The 20,000-nt window shown below is 48.9% G+C and overlaps 1 protein-coding gene across 2 annotated transcripts in view; it reads right to left on the bottom strand.

Moving 5' to 3' along the window:
• The window catches only part of prcp (prolylcarboxypeptidase (angiotensinase C)), an 82,318-nt gene that overhangs the window by 3,654 nt on the left and 58,664 nt on the right, over positions 1-20,000 (bottom strand). For both annotated transcript variants that reach the window (XM_056473348.1, XM_056473349.1), the window contains one exon: positions 16,939-17,126. In XM_056473348.1, coding sequence (XP_056329323.1) covers positions 16,939-17,126 — 188 coding nt within the window. The remainder of the gene's footprint in view (positions 1-16,938; positions 17,127-20,000) is intronic.

Raw genomic sequence — 20,000 nt, 5'->3', positions numbered from 1 at the left:
AGGATGGCCGGACCACCGACCAGCTGGTGGATGCCGTGGTGCTGGAGCAATTCATCACCCGCCTCCCCTCCCGAACATCGGAGTGGGTCCAGTGCCACCGGCCAGAGGATCTGGAGACGGCCATCCGGCTGGCGGAGGATCACCTGGTGGCGAGGGCCAGGGTCGGCGAAATAACCTCTCTCTCTTCTCCCCCTCTCCCTCTCTCTCCTCCTGTTCCCAGGCCCAGACTGCGGGGACCGCCCACTCCAGCACCCAGATGGCGGTGCACAGAGGCGGACCTGCCGAACGTCCCAAGGGGGGCGGGTCCATATCCGGACGGCGGGGTGGAGCAACGACCCCTGGCGGTTCCCCAGACAGCGCCAGGTCTCTCTCCGGTTCAATCGGTTGGTCTTGCTGGCCCTGGGGGTATAGTGAGAAGGGCTGGGCCGATGCATTGGCACCGCGGGGGCGAGAATAGCACACCAAAAATCTGCTCCATGAAGGAGGTGAGTGCGCTGATTCGGGTCCCCGCCACGCCAATCGTCGCCCCCGGTCGCGACGGGCTATACCGGATACCAGTGAGTATAAAAGGGGGTACATATCAAGCTTTGGTGGATTCGGGGTGCAACCAAACCTCCATCCACCAAAGCCTGCTTCAAGACCCGGCATTGGATACGAGCCGCACAGTAAGGGTAAGGTGTGTGCACGGGATGTAATTCACTACCCGCTAACGGCGATAGACATTCAATTCCGGGGTAAAAAGCATAGCGTTGAGGTAGCAGTTAACCCGCACCTCAAACACCCGCTAATTCTGGGAACCAATTGGCCTGGATTTAATAGATTATTAGGGGTCTTATGTGCGGGTGTGTCTTGGAAGAAGAGATCGCCGGGTAGGGGGTGTGTCGCTCAGCTGGGGGAATCCCAAGCGGTGACGTCACGCGCTGTCTCAAGGGAAGGGCTGGGAATTTCCCGGTGTAAAGACTTTCCCCTGGAACAGTCGCGTGACGACACGCTGAGACATGCACTCGAAAGAGTGCAGGTGATAGATGGGGAAAACCTCCAGCCTGACCGGCCCCTCTCCTATCCATATTTTTCGATCATTAATGACAGGGTGTATCGAGTGACCCAAGACGCTCAGACAAAAGAAGATACTACCCAATTATTAGTACCAAAGAGCCGTCGGGAAATGCTTTTCCAGGCGGCTCATGCTAATCCTATGGCTGGATATTTAGGTCAGGCGGCCACATTAAATCGCCTCATGACCCGATTCTTTTGGCCGGGCATTCACGGGGATGTCAGCAAATGGTGCGCTGCGTGCCGTGAATGTCAGCTGGTAAATCCACCGGCCACCCCAAAAGCGCCTTTGCGCCCGTTACCAATTATGGAGATGCCCTTCGAGAGAATTGGTATGGATCTCATCGGGCCATTAGAGCGATCCGCACGCGGGCACCGGTTTGCACTAGTCCTAGTGGATTATGCAACCCGCTACCCGGAAGCAGTAGCGCTCCGTAACATCTCAGCAAAAAGTGTTGCGGAAGCTCTGTTTCGTATAATCTCCCGAGTGGGAATCCCCAAGGAGATTCTCACTGATCAAGGCACCGCGTTCATGTCACGCACCATGCGCGAACTTTATGGATTATTGGGCATTAAATCCATTCGCACCAGCGTCTATCACCCACAAACAGACGGGCTGGTGGAAAGGTTTAATCGCACGCTTAAATCAATGATCCGTAAATTCGTTCACGAGGACGCGAAAAATTGGGATAAGTGGTTAGAGCCCTTGTTATTTGCTGTGCGGGAGGTTCCCCAAGCCTCCACGGGGTTTTCCCCCTTCGAGCTTCTCTATGGCAGACAGCCCAGAGGGGTTTTGGATGTCATTAGAGAGGCTTGGGAGGACGAGCCTTCTAAGAGTAAAAATGAAATTCAGTATATTCTGGACCTTAGAGCAAAACTCCACACACTGGGGCGGCTCTCTACGGAGAATTTGCTTAAGGCTCAGGATGACCAACGCCGGCGATATGACAAGGGCACTAAACTACGTAAATTTGCACAGGGAGATAAAGTCCTTGTACTATTACCCACTTCCAGCTCTAAATTACTCGCCAAGTGGCAAGGGCCGTTTGTGGTCACACGACGAGTCGGTGATCTCGATTATGAGGTGGTTCGTTCGGACAGGGCTGGTTCACGTCAGATTTATCACATTAATCTGCTGAAGCAGTGGAGGGAGCCGGAGGAAGTGGCGCTGGCTATGCTTGTTACTAACGAGGATGACCTGGGGCCAGAGAGCCCCGGCCGGGGACGGCCGGGCGCTCTGGTCACCGGAGGGGATCATCTCTCAGCGAGCCAGCTCCTCGATATCCGGCACCTCCAACGTGAATTCTCTGATGTGTTCTCACCCCTGCCCGGTCGTACTAACCTGATTCAGCACCATATCGAGACCGAACCGGGCGTGGTCGTTAGGACCCGGCCGTATCGCCTACCTGAACACAAGAAAAAAGTGATTCAGGAAGAATTGAGTAATATGTTGAAAATGGGAGTAGTAGAAGAGTCCCACAGCGACTGGGCCAGCCCGATTGTCTTGGTACCCAAGACTGACGGCTCGGTCCGGTTCTGTGTGGATTATCGCAAGGTAAATGCGGTGTCAAAATTCGACGCCTATCCAATGCTGCGTATTGACGAGTTGCTCGACCGGTTAGGTGCTGCTCGATTTTACTCGACTTTGGATTTAACGAAGGGCTATTGGCAGATCCCCTTGACCGCCTTAGGGCGCCGACCGAGGACTGGGTCCCACGGGGCGCTTAATAGGGGCTTTCCGGACGGCTGTTCCCGGACGCTGCGCGCCGGCCCCTAGATGATTTTTCCCGGCCCCTACGACCGCGCAGGCCCCTAGGGGAGGGCCCCCCGACCCGCTCCGAGGCAACGCCTCCCCCCTAGCTCCCCCGGTGGCAGCGCGGAACGCCGTTGAACAAGTCATCTTTTTCGACCCATACTGTTGCAATCTGGGGTTCGCCACGGGGTGGCAGCGGACTGACAGAGACCCCCTACGTGGGAGTGCCGAATAGGTGAGGGCTGGGAGTCCGGGGAAAGCCTAAACCTCCCCCTTACAGCCTATATGTCAGAAGAGCGCTCGCCCACCCTGCCGGGACCCCTCCCACCTCCCACGAACAGCCTATCCGTCCCCCTGAACACCTAAGTGGCCGGGAACAGCCTATTTGTCCCCCTGAACACTTATGTGGCCACAAACAGCCTATCAGTCCCCCTGAACACCTAAATTGTGGGAACAACCCATACATCTCTCTGAACACCAATGTGGCCACGAACAGCCTATCTGTCCCCCTGAACACTTATGTGGCCACGAACAGCCTATCAGTCCCCCTGAACACCTAAATTGTGGGAACAACCCATACATCTCTCTGAACACCAATGTGGCCACGAACAGCCTATCTGTCCCCCTGAACACTTATGTGGCCACGAACAGCCTATCTGTCCCCCTGAACACCTAAATTGTGGGAACAACCCATACATCTCTCTGAACACCAATGTGGCCACGAACAGCCTATCTGTCCCCCTGAACACTTATGTGGCCACGAACAGCCTATCAGTCCCCCTGAACACCTAAATTGTGGGAACAACCCATACATCTCTCTGAACACCAATGTGGCCACGAACAGCCTATCTGTCCCCCTGAACACTTATGTGGCCACGAACAGCCTATCAGTCCCCCTGAACACCTAATTGTGGGAACAACCCATACATCTCTCTGAACACCAATGTGGCCACGAACAGCCTATCTGTCCCCCTGAACACTTATGTGGCCACGAACAGCCTATCAGTCCCCCTGAACACCTAAATTGTGGGAACAACCCATACATCTCTCTGAACACCAATGTGGCCACGAACAGCCTATCTGTCCCCCTGAACACTTATGTGGCCACGAACAGCCTATCAGTCCCCCTGAACACCTAAATTGTGGGAACAACCCATACATCTCTCTGAACACCAATGTGGCCACCAACAGCCTATCTGTCCCCCTGAACACTTATGTGGCCACGAACAGCCTATCAGTCCCCCTGAACACCTAAATTGTGGGAACAACCCATACATCTCTCTGAACACCAATGTGGCCACGAACAGCCTATCTGTCCCCCTGAACACTTATGTGGCCACAAACAGCCTATCAGTCCCCCTGAACACCTAAATTGTGGGAACAACCCATACATCTCTCTGAACACCAATGTGGCCACGAACAGCCTATCTGTCCCCCTGAACACTTATGTGGCCACGAACAGCCTATCAGTCCCCCTGAACACCTAAATTGTGGGAACAACCCATACATCTCTCTGAACACCAATGTGGCCAAGAACAGCCTATCTGTCCCCCTGAACACTTATGTGGCCACAAACAGCCTATCAGTCCCCCTGAACACTTAGGTGTTCAGGGGAATAGATAGGCTGTTCGTGGCCACATAAGTTGCCAGGAACGACTTATCTGTCCCCATGAACACCTAAATGCCAAGTAACGATCTACAAGTCCCCCTGGATGCCAACGTGGCCACGATCAACCACTCAAGCCCTCGGAATGGCAAAGTTGCCAGGAACAATGCAGTCGTAGATTATTCAATAAAACAATATCTTATTAGGCTGTGTTTGGACATCCCACTAGGCTGTTTGTGGACATCCCACCTGTAGCTTGTTAGGCTCTCTGCGGACATCCCATCTGTAGCTTATTAGGCTGTCTGTGGACATCCCACTAGGTTGTCTGTGGACATCCCATCTGTAGCTTATTAGGCTGTCTGTGGACATCCCACTAGGCTGTCTGTGGACAGCCCATCTGTAGCTTTTTAGGCTGTCTGTGGACATCCCACTAGGTTGTCTGTGGACATCCCATCTGTAGCTTATTAGGCTGTCTGTGGACATCCCACTAGGCTGTCTGTGGACATCCCACCTGTAGCTTATTTCAACAGGCCGAGGTAGGCTGTCCGTGGACACCCCAGTAAAAGGTCATAATTCCCAGCAGGAACAATTTGGGGGTTCATTGGGGGAGCAGAGGGGTCAGGAGGCCCCACTCAGCAGTTTTTTCCATGTCAGAGCTCACCAAAAGACTTCTGTGACCTAAAAAAGCTCTGTCCACGAACAGCCTATCTGGGCTCACTCAAATAAGTTACACGTGGGATGTTTGACATGATCCACGTCTGTGGACATCCCACCTGTAGCTTATTAGGCTGTCTGTGGACATCCCACTAGGCTGTATGTGGACATCCCACCTGTAGCTTATTTGAACAGGCCGAGGTAGGCTGTCCGTGGACACCCCAGTAAAAGGTCATAATTCCCAGCAGGAACAATTTGGGGGTTCATTGGGGGAGCAGAGGGGTCAGGAGGCCCCACTCAGCAGTTTTTTCCATGTCAGAGCTCACCAAATAACTTCTGTGACCTAAAAAAGCTCTGTCCACGAACAGCCTATCTGGGCTCACTCAAATAAGTTACACGTGGGATGTTTGACATGATCCACGTCTGTGGACATCCCACCTGTAGCTTATTAGGCTGTCTGTGGACATCCCACTAGGTTGTCTGTGGACATCCCATCTGTAGCTTATTAAGCTGTCTACGGACATCCCACTAGGCTGTCTGTGGACATCCCACCTGTAGCTTATTAGGCTGTCTGTGGACATCCCACTAGGTTGTCTGTGGACATCCCATCTGTAGCTTATTAAGCTGTCTACGGACATCCCACTAGGCTGTCTGTGGACATCCCACCTGTAGCTTATTAGGCTGTCTGTGGACATCCCACTAGGTTGTCTGTGGACATCCCATCTGTAGCTTATTAAGCTGTCTACGGACATCCCACTAGGTTGTCTGTGGACATCCCATCTGTAGCTTATTAAGCTGTCTACGGACATCCCACTAGGCTGTCTGTGGACATCCCATCTGTAGCTTATTAAGCTGTCTACGGACATCCCACTAGGTTGTCTGTGGACATCCCATCTGTAGCTTATTAAGCTGTCTACGGACATCCCACTAGGCTGTCTGTGGACATCCCACCTGTAGCTTATTAAGCTGTCTACGGACATCCCACTAGGTTGTCTGTGGACATCCCATCTGTAGCTTATTAAGCTGTCTACGGACATCCCACTAGGCTGTCTGTGGACATCCCACCTGTAGCTTATTAGGCTGTCTGTGGACATCCCACTAGGCTGTCTGTGGACATCCCACCTGTAGCTTATTTGAACAGGCCGAGGTAGGCTGTCCGTGGACACCCCAGTAAAAGGTCATAATTCCCAGCAGGAACAATTTGGGGGTTCATTGGGGGAGCAGAGGGGTCAGGAGGCCCCACTCAGCAGTTTTTTCCATGTCAGAGCTCACCAAATAACTTCTGTGACCTAAAAAAGCTCTGTCCACGAACAGCCTATCTGGGCTCACTCAAATAAGTTACACGTGGGATGTTTGACATGATCCACGTCTGTGGACATCCCACCTGTAGCTTATTAGGCTGTCTGTGGACATCCCACTAGGTTGTCTGTGGACATCCCATCTGTAGCTTATTAAGCTGTCTACGGACATCCCACTAGGCTGTCTGTGGACATCCCACCTGTAGCTTATTAGGCTGTCTGTGGACATCCCACTAGGTTGTCTGTGGACATCCCATCTGTAGCTTATTAAGCTGTCTACGGACATCCCACTAGGTTGTCTGTGGACATCCCATCTGTAGCTTATTAAGCTGTCTACGGACATCCCACTAGGCTGTCTGTGGACATCCCACCTGTAGCTTATTAGGCTGTCTGTGGACATCCCACTAGGCTGTCTGTGGACATCCCATCTGTAGCTTATTAAGCTGTCTACGGACATCCCACTAGGTTGTCTGTGGACATCCCATCTGTAGCTTATTAAGCTGTCTGTGGACATCCCACTAGGCTGTCTGTGGACATCCCACCTGTAGCTTATTTGAACAGGCCGAGGTAGGCTGTCCGTGGACACCCCAGTAAAAGGTCATAATTCCCAGCAGGAACAATTTGGGGGTTCATTGGGGGAGCAGAGGGGTCAGGAGGCCCCACTCAGCAGTTTTTTCCATGTCAGAGCTCACCAAATAACTTCTGTGACCTAAAAAAGCTCTGTCCACGAACAGCCTATCTGGGCTCACTCAAATAAGTTACACGTGGGATGTTTGACATGATCCACGTCTGTGGACATCCCACCTGTAGCTTATTAGGCTGTCTGTGGACATCCCACTAGGCTGTATGTGGACATCCCATCTGTAGCTTATTAAGCTGTCTACGGACATCCCACTAGGCTGTCTGTGGACATCCCACCTGTAGCTTATTAGGCTGTCTGTGGACATCCCACTAGGTTGTCTGTGGACATCCCATCTGTAGCTTATTAAGCTGTCTACGGACATCCCACTAGGTTGTCTGTGGACATCCCATCTGTAGCTTATTAAGCTGTCTACGGACATCCCACTAGGCTGTCTGTGGACATCCCACCTGTAGCTTATTTCAACAGGCCGAGGTAGGCTGTCCGTGGACACCCCAGTAAAAGGTCATAATTCCCAGCAGGAACAATTTGGGGGTTCATTAGGGGGAGCAGAGGGGTCAGGAGGCCCCACTCAGCAGTTTTTTCCATGTCAGAGCTCACCAAAAGACTTCTGTGACCTAAAAAAGCTCTGTCCACGAACAGCCTATCTGGGCTCACTCAAATAAGTTACACGTGGGATGTTTTACATGATCCACCCACCCAAGTGGTCAAACTTCAACAGATCCACAAAAAAACCTTTGGAGGTGGATCCCCACATCCCCCTGAGTTGCCCCCTGCTGTCAAAACCTTAAAATTCCACTGTCCAGCAACCACCTATTTTTATGAATGGAATAGATTGTAGGTGGGATGTCCAGATCTCTGCTTCTGGACACAGCAGAGAGCCCAAACCTGCATTCCTGTGCTAGTCTAGGCATGCCCTGTCCATGCTGTGAATTTGAAGAAGATTGGAGAAACTTGAAAATCTGACCAAAAAAATCTCTAAGGGGTACCCCTTTGAGTTTTTTTTGGTCAAATTTTCAAGTTTCTCCAAACTTCACCAAATTCACCCCTTGGACAGGATGTGTAGAGACTAGCACAGAAATGCAGGTTTGGGCTTTCTACAGTGTCCAGAAGCTGAGATCTGGACATCCCACGTACAATCTATCCCATTGTATGAAATAGGCTGTTCGTGGACAGTGGAATTTCAAGGTTTCGAAACCTGTAGGTGGCCCAGGGGGACTTGCCCTTTCACCTCAATAGGTTTTTTTTGGCACTTTTTGAGGTTTTCCAGCTCACAGATGGATAAAAAAAAACATCCCACCTGTAACTTATTTGAACAGAGCGAGGTAGGCTGTCCGTGGACACCCCTGTAAAAGGTCACTATTCACAGCACGAACAGTTTTGGGGTTCATTAGGGTGAGTAGAGGGGTCAGGAAGCCCCACCCAGCAGTTTTTTCCACATCAGAGCTCACCAAAAGGCTTCTGTGGCCTAAAACAGCACTGTCCACGAACAGCCTATCTGGGCCCACTCAAATAAGTTACACGTGGGATGTTTTACATGGTCCACCCACCCAAGTGGTCAAACTTCAACAGATCCCAAAAAAAACCTTTGAAGGGGGATCCCCACATCCCCCTGAGTTGCCCCCTGCTTTTAAAACCTCAAAATTCCACTGTCCAGCAACCACCTATTTTTATGAATGGAATAGATTGTACGTGGGATGTCCAGATCTCAGCTTCTACAAGGGCTAGCAAGCTGAAACCTGGCCTCCTGCTCTAATCTGGACATGCCCTGTCCAGGGTGTGAATTTGGAGAAGTTTGAAGAATGTTGAAAATCTGACCAAAAAAAACTCAAAGGGGTACCCCTTTGAGTTTTTTTTGGTCAAATTTTCAAGTTTCTCCAAACTTCCCCAAATTCACCCCCTGGACAGGGCATGTCCAGACTAGCACAGAAACGCAGGTTTGGGCTTTCTACAGTGTCCAGAAGCTGAGATCTGGACATCCCACGTACAATCTATCCCATTGTATGAAATAGGCTGTTCGTGGACAGTGGAATTTCAAGGTTTCGAAACCTGTAGGTGGCCCAGGGGGACTTGCCCTTTCACCTCAATAGGTTTTTTTGGCACTTTTTGAGGTTTTCCAGCTCACAGATGGATAAAAAAAAAAAACATCCCACCTGTGACTTATTTGAACAGAGCGAGGTAGGCTGTCCGTGGACACCCCTGTAAAAGGTCACTATTCACAGCAGGAACAGTTTTGGGGTTCATTAGGGGAAGTAGAGGGGTCAGGAAGCCCCACCCAGCAGTTTTTTCCACATTAGAGCTCACCAAAAGGCTTCTGTGGCCTAAAAAAAGCACTGTCCACGAACAGCCTATTTGGGCCCTTTCAAATAAGTTACACGTGGGACCTTCTTGTTTAAACGGTCAAAGGGACCTTTATTTTGGCGCAAAACGGTGGGGGCTTCGACTACAGTTTCGTCAAGGCCCCCTGCACCACCTATTCAAATTTCGTACCCCTCGGTGCAGGGGAAGCACTTGAAAAAAAATCAGAAAGAAATATTCAGTGAAAATTATTCAATCCGCCCATCCCCCGCCCAGCCAATTAAGCATTTGCAAAGGACCTGCGGGCCCCAAACTTTGAGGATCTTTTAAGGGACCCCTGAGGGTCAGACCATATCAATTCGAAGCCGTTTCGGGCCACGGGGGCCATTCCGCAGGGCGTCCACGAACCACCTAAAAAAATGAATGGGATAAGTTACACGTGTCATGGGCCCTGGATCGGCCCCCGAGGGTCCGAGGGGCTCCAAACTTGGTCTGCTGGCAGCCTAAGGGCCCCCAAACACCATACTAAGAGCACAAGTGCCTCGCTCGAACGCAACTCTTAATTGGCAAGGCAGAGCAAATCTCTCACTCAGGCCTCTTTCACCTATGCACTCTAAGTCTGTCTCATGAATGACTTTGCATGTTTGAGGTGAACTTTGCATCCTCAAAGGTCAGGGGTTATTTGGGTAGTTAGGGGGGATCAGGGACCCCCTCCAACAGTGCCTGTCAAGTCAGAGCTCACCAAACGGCTTCTGTGGCCTAAAAAAGCACTTTCCGCGAACAGCCTATCTGGGCCCATTCAAATAAGTTACACGTGTGACTTGTTGTTTGAGCGGTCAAAGGGACCTTTATTTTGGCACAAAACGGTGGGGGCTTCGACTACAGTTTCGTCAAGGCCCCCTGCACCACCTATTCAAATTTCGTACCCCTCGGTGCAGGGAAAGCACTTGAAAAAAAATCAGAAAGAAATATTCAGTGAAAATTATTCAATCCGCCCATCCCCCGCCCAGCCAATTAAGCATTTTCAAAAGACGTGCGGGCCCTAAACTTTGAGGATCTTTTAAGGGGCCCCTGAGGGTCAGACCATATCAATTCGGAGCCGTTTCGGGCCACGGGGGCCATTCCGCGGGGCGTCCACGAACCACCTATTAAAATGAATGGGATAAGTTACACGTGTCAGCGGCCCCCCTTCGGCCACCGAGGGTCCGAGAGACCCCAGATTTGGCACAGAGTTGCGTCACAAGGCCCTCGGTCACCTACCGAAAGGGCTAGCTCGAGGGGCGCCCCCAAAAATTTTCTGAGCTCTTCATACATCCCTCTGTCTCTCATACAGCTCTATACGATGAGGCCTAAGAGGGTGTTTTTGTCGGCCAGGCCTAAAATGCTCAGAAAGCAGCTAGGGCCACGGAACTTGGGGACCTGGCTGGGGGGACGGTGGCGGTACTCTGTGGTGAATTTGGGGGTCCTGCGACCTTTTGACCCCCTGTATGGCCTTGTCCCACCTGCAACTTATTCAATGGAATTTCATAGGTGGTTCGTGGTCATGGGGGGCTTTTTTGAGCAAATTAGCGCGTGCGACCGCGGAACTTGGGGGCCCGACTCAGGGGCCCGTGACGTAACATATATGTCAGTTCGGGGCCGATCGGGCAACGTCGGCGCTTCCATGTACACAGAAGCCATCTGCGGCCCGACACTCTGGGACCTGTGTCGGGGGCCCCAACACGACCCCCATGCCGATTTTCGGGGCCCTCTGACCTTTCGACCCCTCGGGAGCCAACGTCCCACGTGCAACTTATTTCAATGTAAAGTCCATAGGTGGTTCGCGGTCATTGGGGGTTTTTTTTAGCAAATTTGCCAGTGCGACTGCGGAACTTGGGGGCCTGATTCAGGGGCCCGTGACGTAACATATATGTCAATTTGGGGTCGATCGGGCACTTTCCACGAAACACCTACAAAATGAATGGAATAAGTTGCACGTGTCATGGGCCCCGGTTCGGCCTCCGGGGGCCCGAGGGGTTCCAAACTTGGCCTGTCTGCAGCGTAGGGGCCCCCGAACACCATACTGAAAGCACAAGTGCCTCGCTCAAACACAACTCTTAATTGGCTCCTCAGCCCAACTTTCAAACAAAGGCCTCTTTAGCCTTTGGACTCCAAGACTGTCTTGAGGCACTTTGTGTGTTTGAGGGGAATTTTTTTGGCACGCTATAAACAATACATGAAACCTTCTGGGGCCCTGAAATTCGAGGTGCCGCGTCGGGGGCCCCTACACGACCACCACGCCAAATTTCGGGGCCCTCTGACCTTTTGACCTCTCGGGAGCCAACGTCCCACGTGCAACTTATTTCAATGTAAACTCCATAGGTGGTTCGCGGTCAAGGGGGGCTTTTTTGAGCAAATTAGACCGTGTGACCGCGGAACTTGGGGGCCTGATTCAGGGGCCCGTGACGTAACATATATGTCAGTTTGGGGCCGATCGGGCAACGTCAGCGCTCCCATGTACACGGAAGCCATCTGCGGCCTGACACTCTGGGTCTCGTGTCGGGGGCCCCAACACGACCCCCGTGCCGATTTTCGGGGCCCTCTGACCTTTCGACCCCTCGGGAGCCAACGTCCCACGTGCAACTTATTTCAATGTAAAGTCCATAGGTGGTTCGCGGTCATTGGGGGTTGTTTTGAGCAAATTTGCCAGTGCGGCCGCGGAACTTGGGGGCCTGATTCAGGGGCCCGTGACGTAACATATATGTCAATTTGGGGCCGATCGGGCACTTTCCACGAAACACCTACAAAATGAATGGAATAAGTTGCACGTGTCACAGGCCCCGGATCGGCCCTCGAGGGGCCGAGGGACTCCAAATTTGGCCTGCTGGCAGCCTAGGGGCCCCCGAACAACATACTGAGAGCACAAGTGCCTCGCTCGAACACAACTCTTAATTGGCTCCTCAGCCCAACTTTCACACAAAGGCCTCTTTAGCCTTTAGACCCCAAGACTGTCTTGAGTCACTTTGTGTGTTTTTAGGGGATTTTTTTTTGGCACGCTATAAAACGTTCATGAGACCTTCTGGGGCCCTGAAATTCGAGGTGCCGTGTCGGGGGCCCCTGCGCGACCACCACGTCGAATTTCGGGGCCCTCTGACCTTTTGACCTCTTGGGAGCCAACGTCCCACGTGCAACTTATTCAATGTAAAGTCCATAGGTGGTTCGCGGTCATGGGGGGCTTTTTTGAGCAAATTAGATCGTGTGACCGCGGAACTTGGGGGCCTGATTCAGGGGCCCTTGACGTAACATATATGTCAGTTCGAGGCCGATCGGGCAACGTCGGCACTTCCATGTACACGGAAGCCATCTGCGGCCCGACACTCTGGGTCTCGTGTCGGGGGCCCCAACACGACCCCTGTGCCGATTTTCGGGGCCCTCTGACCTTTCGACCCCTCGGGAGCCAACGTCCCACGTGCAACTTATTTCAATGTAAAGTCCATAGGTGGTTCGCGGTCATTGGGGGTATTTTGAGCAAATTAGCCAGTGCGACCGCGGAAGTTGGGGGTCTGATTCAGGGGCCCGTGACGTAACATATATGTCAGTTTGGGGCCGATCGGGCACTGTCCACGAAACACCTACAAAATGAATGGAATAAGTTGCACGTGTCACGGGCCCTGGATGGGCCCCCGGGGTTCCGAGCGGTTCCAAACTTGGCCTGCTGGCAGCCTAGGGGCCCCCACACACCATACTAAGAGCACAAGTGCCTTGCTCAAACGCAACTCTTAATTGGCAAGGCAGAGCAAATCTCTCACACATGCCTCTTTCACCTATGCACTGCAAGTCTGTCTCATGAATGACTTTGCATGTTTGAGGTGAACTTTGCATCCTCAAAGGTCAGGGGTTATTTTGGTAGTTAGGGGGGATCAGGGACCCCCTCCAACAGTGCCTGTCAAGTCAGAGCTCACCAAACGGCTTCTGTGGCCTAAAAAAGCCCTGTCTGCGGACAGCCTAAAAATAAGTTGCCCGTGGGACCTTTTTGTTTGAGTGGTCAAAGGGACCTTTGTTTTGGCGCAAAACGTTGGGGGCTTCGACTACAGTTTCGTCAAGGCCCCCTGCACCACCTATTCAAATTTCATACGCCTCGGTGCAGGGAAAGCACTTGAAAAAAAATCTGAAAAAATATTCAGAAAAAATTATCTAATCCGCCCATCCCCCGCCCAGCCAATTAAGCACTTGCAAAGGTCTTGCGGGCCCCAAACTTTGCGGATCTTTTGAGGGGCCCCTGAGGGTCAGACCATATTAATTCGGAGTCGTTTCGGACCACGGGGGCCAATTCGGGGGGCGTCCACGAAACACCTACCAAATGAATGGAATAAGTTACACGTGTCAGCGGCCGCCGTTCGGCCACCGGGGACCCGAGGGGCCCCAAATTTCGCACAAAGTTGCGTCACAAAGCCCTCTGGCGCATACCAAGAGGGCTAGCTCGAGGGACACCCTGAAAATTTTTATGGATTTTTCGTATGTCCCTCTGTCTCACATAGAGCTCTATGGGATGAGGCCTAAAAAGGGTGGTTTTGTTGGCCAGGCCTAAAATGTTCAGAAAGCAGCTAGGGCCACGGAACTTGGGGACCTGGCTGGGGGGCTGGCGGAGGTACTCTGTGCCAAATTTGGGGGTCCTGCGACCTTTTGACCTCTCGGAAGCCATCGTCCCACGTGCAACTTATTCAATGTAAACTCCGTAGGTGGTTCGCGGTCATGGGGGGCTTTTTTGAGCAAATTGGCCCGTGCGACCGTGGACCGTGGTGGTGGCCCTGGGGCCCCGTGAACCAACATATATGTCAGTTTGGGGCCAATTGGGCGCCGTCCACAAAACACCTATGAAAATGAATGGGATAAGCTGCACGTGGGACGTCCAGCCGTTTGGCCCCTAAGGGACCGTTCGGCCCCAGACTTGAAGTTTCGGTACTCTCTATGGGTCGAGAAGACTACTGCGGCCTTTCTATGGCATCTTGGAAACCATTTTTTTCCAGTGACCAAAAACGAGTGCTCGTTAGCACAGAGGGCACCTGGCGGGCATGTCCAGGCGGGTCCCGGGCACGACGGTCACTTTGTGCATGATGATGAAAAATAGGTGTTTAGGGTCGTTAAAGGCACTCTACGGAGAATGAGAGAGAAGAGGGTAAAAAAACAGACAGTCGGGGGATCGGCGGACATTTTGGGGGTCAAAGGTCAGTTTTTGCACATTAGGCAGTCAGGGGTATCAATAGGCACTTTTTGGACAATAGGCAGTCAGGGGGACCAATAGGCACTCTGCGGGCAGTGAGGAAGAGGAAGGTGACGAATAGGCAGTCAGGGGGATAAATAGGCACTCTGCGAACAATAGGCAGTCAGGGGGATCAATAGGCACTCTGCGGGCAGTGAGGAGGAGGAGGGTGAAGAATAGGCAGTCAGGGGGATCAATAGGCTCTCAGCGGACAGTGAGGAAGAGGAGGGTGGTGAATAGGTGGTCAGGGGGATCAATAGGCAGTCTGCGGGCGATGAAGAGGGTGAGGGGGTGTCGATAGGAACTCAGGGGGACATTTAGGCACTTTGTGGACAAAAAGGTGGTCAGGTGGACGACTAGGCATTTGGGGGGACGGGGGGGGCTTCGGGAGTGACCCACGAAGAGCTTGGGCACCCCCGAAGGCGTCCGTTCGGAGCCTAGGGCCGATTTGGCCGCCTTACCTTCGTTTTAGTAAAAGTGACAAGTAGTCATTCACTTAAGTGGTTCGTGGCGTCCAAATAATGAGTACGATCCCTCGAACCAACTATGCGTCATCTGGCAACTTATTTCCATTCAAAAATTTCCACGAACAGCCTAATTTCCCTTGACTCCAATATCCCGCGAAAAAACGGCTTTCACAACGCCGTTTGGATTACACCAATTCGTGACACTTCCGTTCGGGCTGTTCGGGGCACCGGCAACGTTTCAGCGTCTGATGGATAAAATACTCGGCCCTCACGTGGCATATGCCGCCGCTTATTTAGATGACATCATCATTTACAGTAATGACTGGCAGCGGCATATGCAACACCTGAGGGCGGTATTGTCGGCGCTGAGACGGGCCGGGCTCACGGCTAACCCACGGAAGTGCGCAATTGGGCGAGTGGAAGTAAGGTATCTGGGCTTCCACTTAGGCCACGGGCAGGTGCAGCCCCAAATTGATAAGACTGCAGCTATTGCCACCTGTCCGAGACCTAAGACCAAGAAGGAGGTGAGACAGTTTTTGGGGCTGGCGGGATACTATAGGCGTTTTGTCCCTAATTATTCGGCCCTCGTCAGCTCATTGACTGATCTCACTAAAAAGGAGGGACCAGATACCGTCCAATGGTCGGAGCAGTGTCAACAGGCCTTCTCAAAGGTAAAATCTATACTTTGCGGGGGGCCACTATTGCACGCTCCTGATTTTGCTCTCCCCTTTCTGTTACAGACGGATGCATCCGATCGGGGTCTGGGGGCGGTTCTCTCCCAGGAGGTGGCAGGAGTGGAACGGCCGGTGCTGTACATTAGCCGAAAACTCAGTAAGAGTGAGGCTAAGTACAGCACCATAGAGAAGGAGTGCCTGGCGATCAGGTGGGCCGTTCTCACTCTTCGCTATTACCTCCTGGGCAGGGAATTCGTCCTCTGTTCAGATCATGCTCCTCTCCAGTGGCTTCACCGCATGAAGGATACCAACGCGCGGATCACCCGCTGGTATCTAGCGTTACAGCCTTTTAAATTCAAGGTGGTCCACAGGCCGGGGGCGCAAATGGCTGTGGCCGACTTCCTCTCCAGGGCGGTGGGGGGACGGCTCCCCGGCCTGAGGCGGGCGGTGGGGGTATGTGGAGAGGTAAGCATGATCGAACACCCAATGAGGGGGGAGAGCAGGCTTGGAGCCCGGCGGCTAATCAGCAGGCCAATCAGAAATAATAAATAACACCTGTTTATTCTAGTGATTGGGCCGGAGAGACAACCTTCTTAAGGAGAACAGAAGGAGCAGCCGGGAGAAGAGAGAGAGAGCACACACACACGCACACTACGGGTGTTGTGCACTCATTTAAAAAAATAAAGCTATACTGCTTACCTGAATCGCCGACCCTGTCTTCTTCTTCCCCTAATATCGAACGTTGCTACAATATATATATATATATATATTTTTTTTTTTCATTTATTTATTTATTTTTGATGATCTGAAACATTAAAGTGTGACAAATATGTAAAAAAATAAAATAAAATAAATAAATAATCAATAAGGGGCAAACACTTATGCACACCACTGCATATAGATATGAAAAAAGCAGACTGACACTACTGAACTCAGTGTGTTCCAAATCAAACTTTAACCAGATTGAAACAAAATTGAAGAACCTAACTGAAATGATAATATTTCAATCCAATACGAGCAAAACAAAGATTGCTTTGAGTTCATTTGAGCAGCTCGAAACAGCTTACCAAAGTGAGCTTTTTAGGGAAGTTTGTTTTGGCTCTGAAATACCTTTGAACTATCACTGGTTCACGGTGATTATGCTTGATTCTTTAACATGCATTTTTGTTTTATCATAGTATGTAGTACATTCAATTGTACATTCAGCTCTTCAATAAACAGAGTGCTCAATATTATACATGCACAAGAGGTTTTACCTGAATATGATGTTGCTGTGAGCATGTATGTTTCTCCCTCCATATACAGTTTCTGCCCAGTCTTCTCGTGGCCGCACTCCAAACTGGTTGTAGCACTCATCTGAGAAGGCCTGGAAGCTCCATGGCTGAGGCTCAAACATGTCATTGATGCCATCGGTACACATGGGCATCACCATTTCCGTACAACTCTGCAATATGACACAATAAATGTTATTCATTAAAACATGATGCTAATTTCTAGAAATTTACTTTTTAATATGTACAGTGATTAGTAACAGAATACAGTATGCTTTTAAAACAGATTGCTATGTAAAATTTACTATTTTAAAGCACTCAAAGCACCACATGTACATCCAGTGCACAGCATAAATGAGTACACTTTTTAACAAATATTTTTATAAATTCCTCAGTAAATTTAGACGATATACTTTGGTGTTTTTAAACAAAACTTTTATTAAACAGTTATGTTCATTAAAATAAAAGTGTGGTCACCTAATATCTTTATTATCTTCATTCAAATAAGGTGTTACAATGTAATGTGTACTAATTTATATACATATACATTAGTATATACATACACAAATTGCACAGCTTTTTGTATCTCTGTAGCATGAAAATATTAATTTAAAAGAGACATCTGTAAAGAGTGTACTCCTTTATGCTTGGTACTGAAAAAACACCTTTTACAATGGCAAAATGTTCCACTGAAAATGTAATACATGTTACTTCATTTCATGTAGGGATTGCTTTTTGTATGGAGAGCTTGGTTAATAAGACTAAAATGTATGGTAGCTGAGAGAGCTCAAATGCACTGCTAGTTAAAAAAAATAAATGCAAATATAAAAAACACAAATGAATTGACAAAATATCTTTATCAATGGGACAACACGTGCAGACAAATAGTCATATAACACATGCAAATAAAAAATGTGCTGGAAATGTGGAATGTGCTGCAAATTGCCACAAAGGAATTTGACCCCAAAAATTGACGAACCTGACTGAATCCAGTTTAGAGTCAGGAGTGCTGAGGCTGAGGTGAGGTAAGTTTGTTTTTGTTTATTTTAACATCCTGTTCGTACTGTTCCTTTTTTGTATATTTATAGCTGTAATAATCAGACAAATTACACAAGTAACATTAAATTAAGTATTATTTTAATGCCATGTTAGCAAAATGTATTCTCTGAACTAAAAGTATACTTTCTCTGCAACCACAAAAAAGATTTGAACCACAAATATAAAAGACACAAATATAGACACAAAATTTTTCCTCAAACTTTAATACATTTACTCATGAAATGATTTTAATAATGTTTTTTCCAAAAATGCGACAAACATGTTTTGGTTGTTCAACACACCAACGATAATCTGGGTTACCTAAAATACAAAGCTATGAAAATAGGATTTCATAGTACGTTTCTAAAAAATATTCTTAATCTTAATTTCCATGTCAAATAAAATAAAATAAAATTTTATTAAATAAAAATGTGACATCTATTGGTATCAATGGTGGACTACAGTGTTTCTTTTCAACATGAAAGCATTGTACAGCATTTTAAGTAAATTTCACAGATCTATGTAATCATGGATTTTGTTGACAATATTGTTTTCTGTGGGCACAATACCTTGTTTATGCTTTAATTGCCTTGTTGTGTATATATACACAAAAATTCATATGCAATTCAACATCATAGGATATTTTGCTGAAGCCCGGTTGGATTTCAACTTTTGCAGTAAAATGCTTTAAAGCTGACCTATAAGGAAACTCTACCCAGATTTTCTTTATAGGTCACCTTTAAAACATTTTACCTAAGCTTAGTCGAATAATAAAAGTTCAGCATATGAAATGGTCATATCATAAGCCTCAGACATCATTGTTTCCTTATTCTCATGCAAAGCAAACAATAATGTGTGACATTAAAATGAATTACTATAGTTAATCATTTAAACAATAATATAGTTTAAATATTATTTTATTTTAACTGATTATCTGATTATAAACTACTATATTTTAAACTGTAGCAACTGTTAGTGATATATATATATATATATATATATATATATATATATATATATATATATATATATATATATATATATATATATATATATATATATATATATATATATATATATATATATATATATAATTTTTTATGAATTATTAACAGTGTTTATTGTGTACAACATTTATTAACAGTAAATATAAAATTATGGGCAACGCAGTGGCGCAGTAGGTAGTGCTGTCCCCTCACAGCAGGAAGGTCGCTGGTTCGAGCCTTGGCTGGGTCAGTTGGCGTTTCTGTGTGGAGTTTGCATGTTCTCCCTGCGATCGCGTGGGTTTCCTCCGGGTGCTCTGGTTTCCCCCACAGTCCAAAGACTTGCAGTACAGGTGAATTGGGTAGGCTAAATTGTCCGTAGTGTATGAGTGTGACTGAGTGTGTATGGACGCAGGGCATCCGCTGCGTAAAACATGTGCTGGATAAGTTGGTGGTTCATTCCGCTGTGGTGACCCCGGATTAATAAAGTGACTAAGACGAAAAGAAAATGAATGAATGAAAATATAAAATTATATTGATGTCCGAGAAGACGTTAATAACATTAACATCCGTCGTAACCATGTATGGTTTGCCTAGATCGTGTGTGCTGAATTGTGTGGGCCTGAAACGTGTGTGGTTCTGCGGGCCTGCAGCTGGATATTATTGGGACATATCTGAGTGCAGTAAAAGACAATAAATTAAGAACAACAATGACCAAATACAGACTGGGTGCTCACAGTCTGACTGTAGAGACGGGCTGATACAGACAGAACTGGCAACCCAGAGAGAGCCGCATCTGCCCACATTGTGCCCAGGCAGAGGTGGAGATGGGGGAACACTGCACAAACTATCATCACATCAGAGAAACATTCTACCTTAAACTTCAGAGCTAGTTGGACAAAAAAAACACAACTTCAATATGTATTAGGGGAAAAACAGATTGTATATTTCTAGCGGCGCAATACATTAAAGTCTGAAAAAAAAAGAGAGAGGAGACCAATAAAAACATCTGTGATGCACTTGCAA

Source organism: Danio aesculapii, chromosome 15 (assembly GCF_903798145.1).
Source record: "Danio aesculapii chromosome 15, fDanAes4.1, whole genome shotgun sequence".
Classification (NCBI taxonomy): domain Eukaryota; kingdom Metazoa; phylum Chordata; class Actinopteri; order Cypriniformes; family Danionidae; genus Danio; species Danio aesculapii.
Note: the sequence above shows the minus strand (reverse complement) of the source record. Positions and strands in the feature narration are given on the sequence as shown.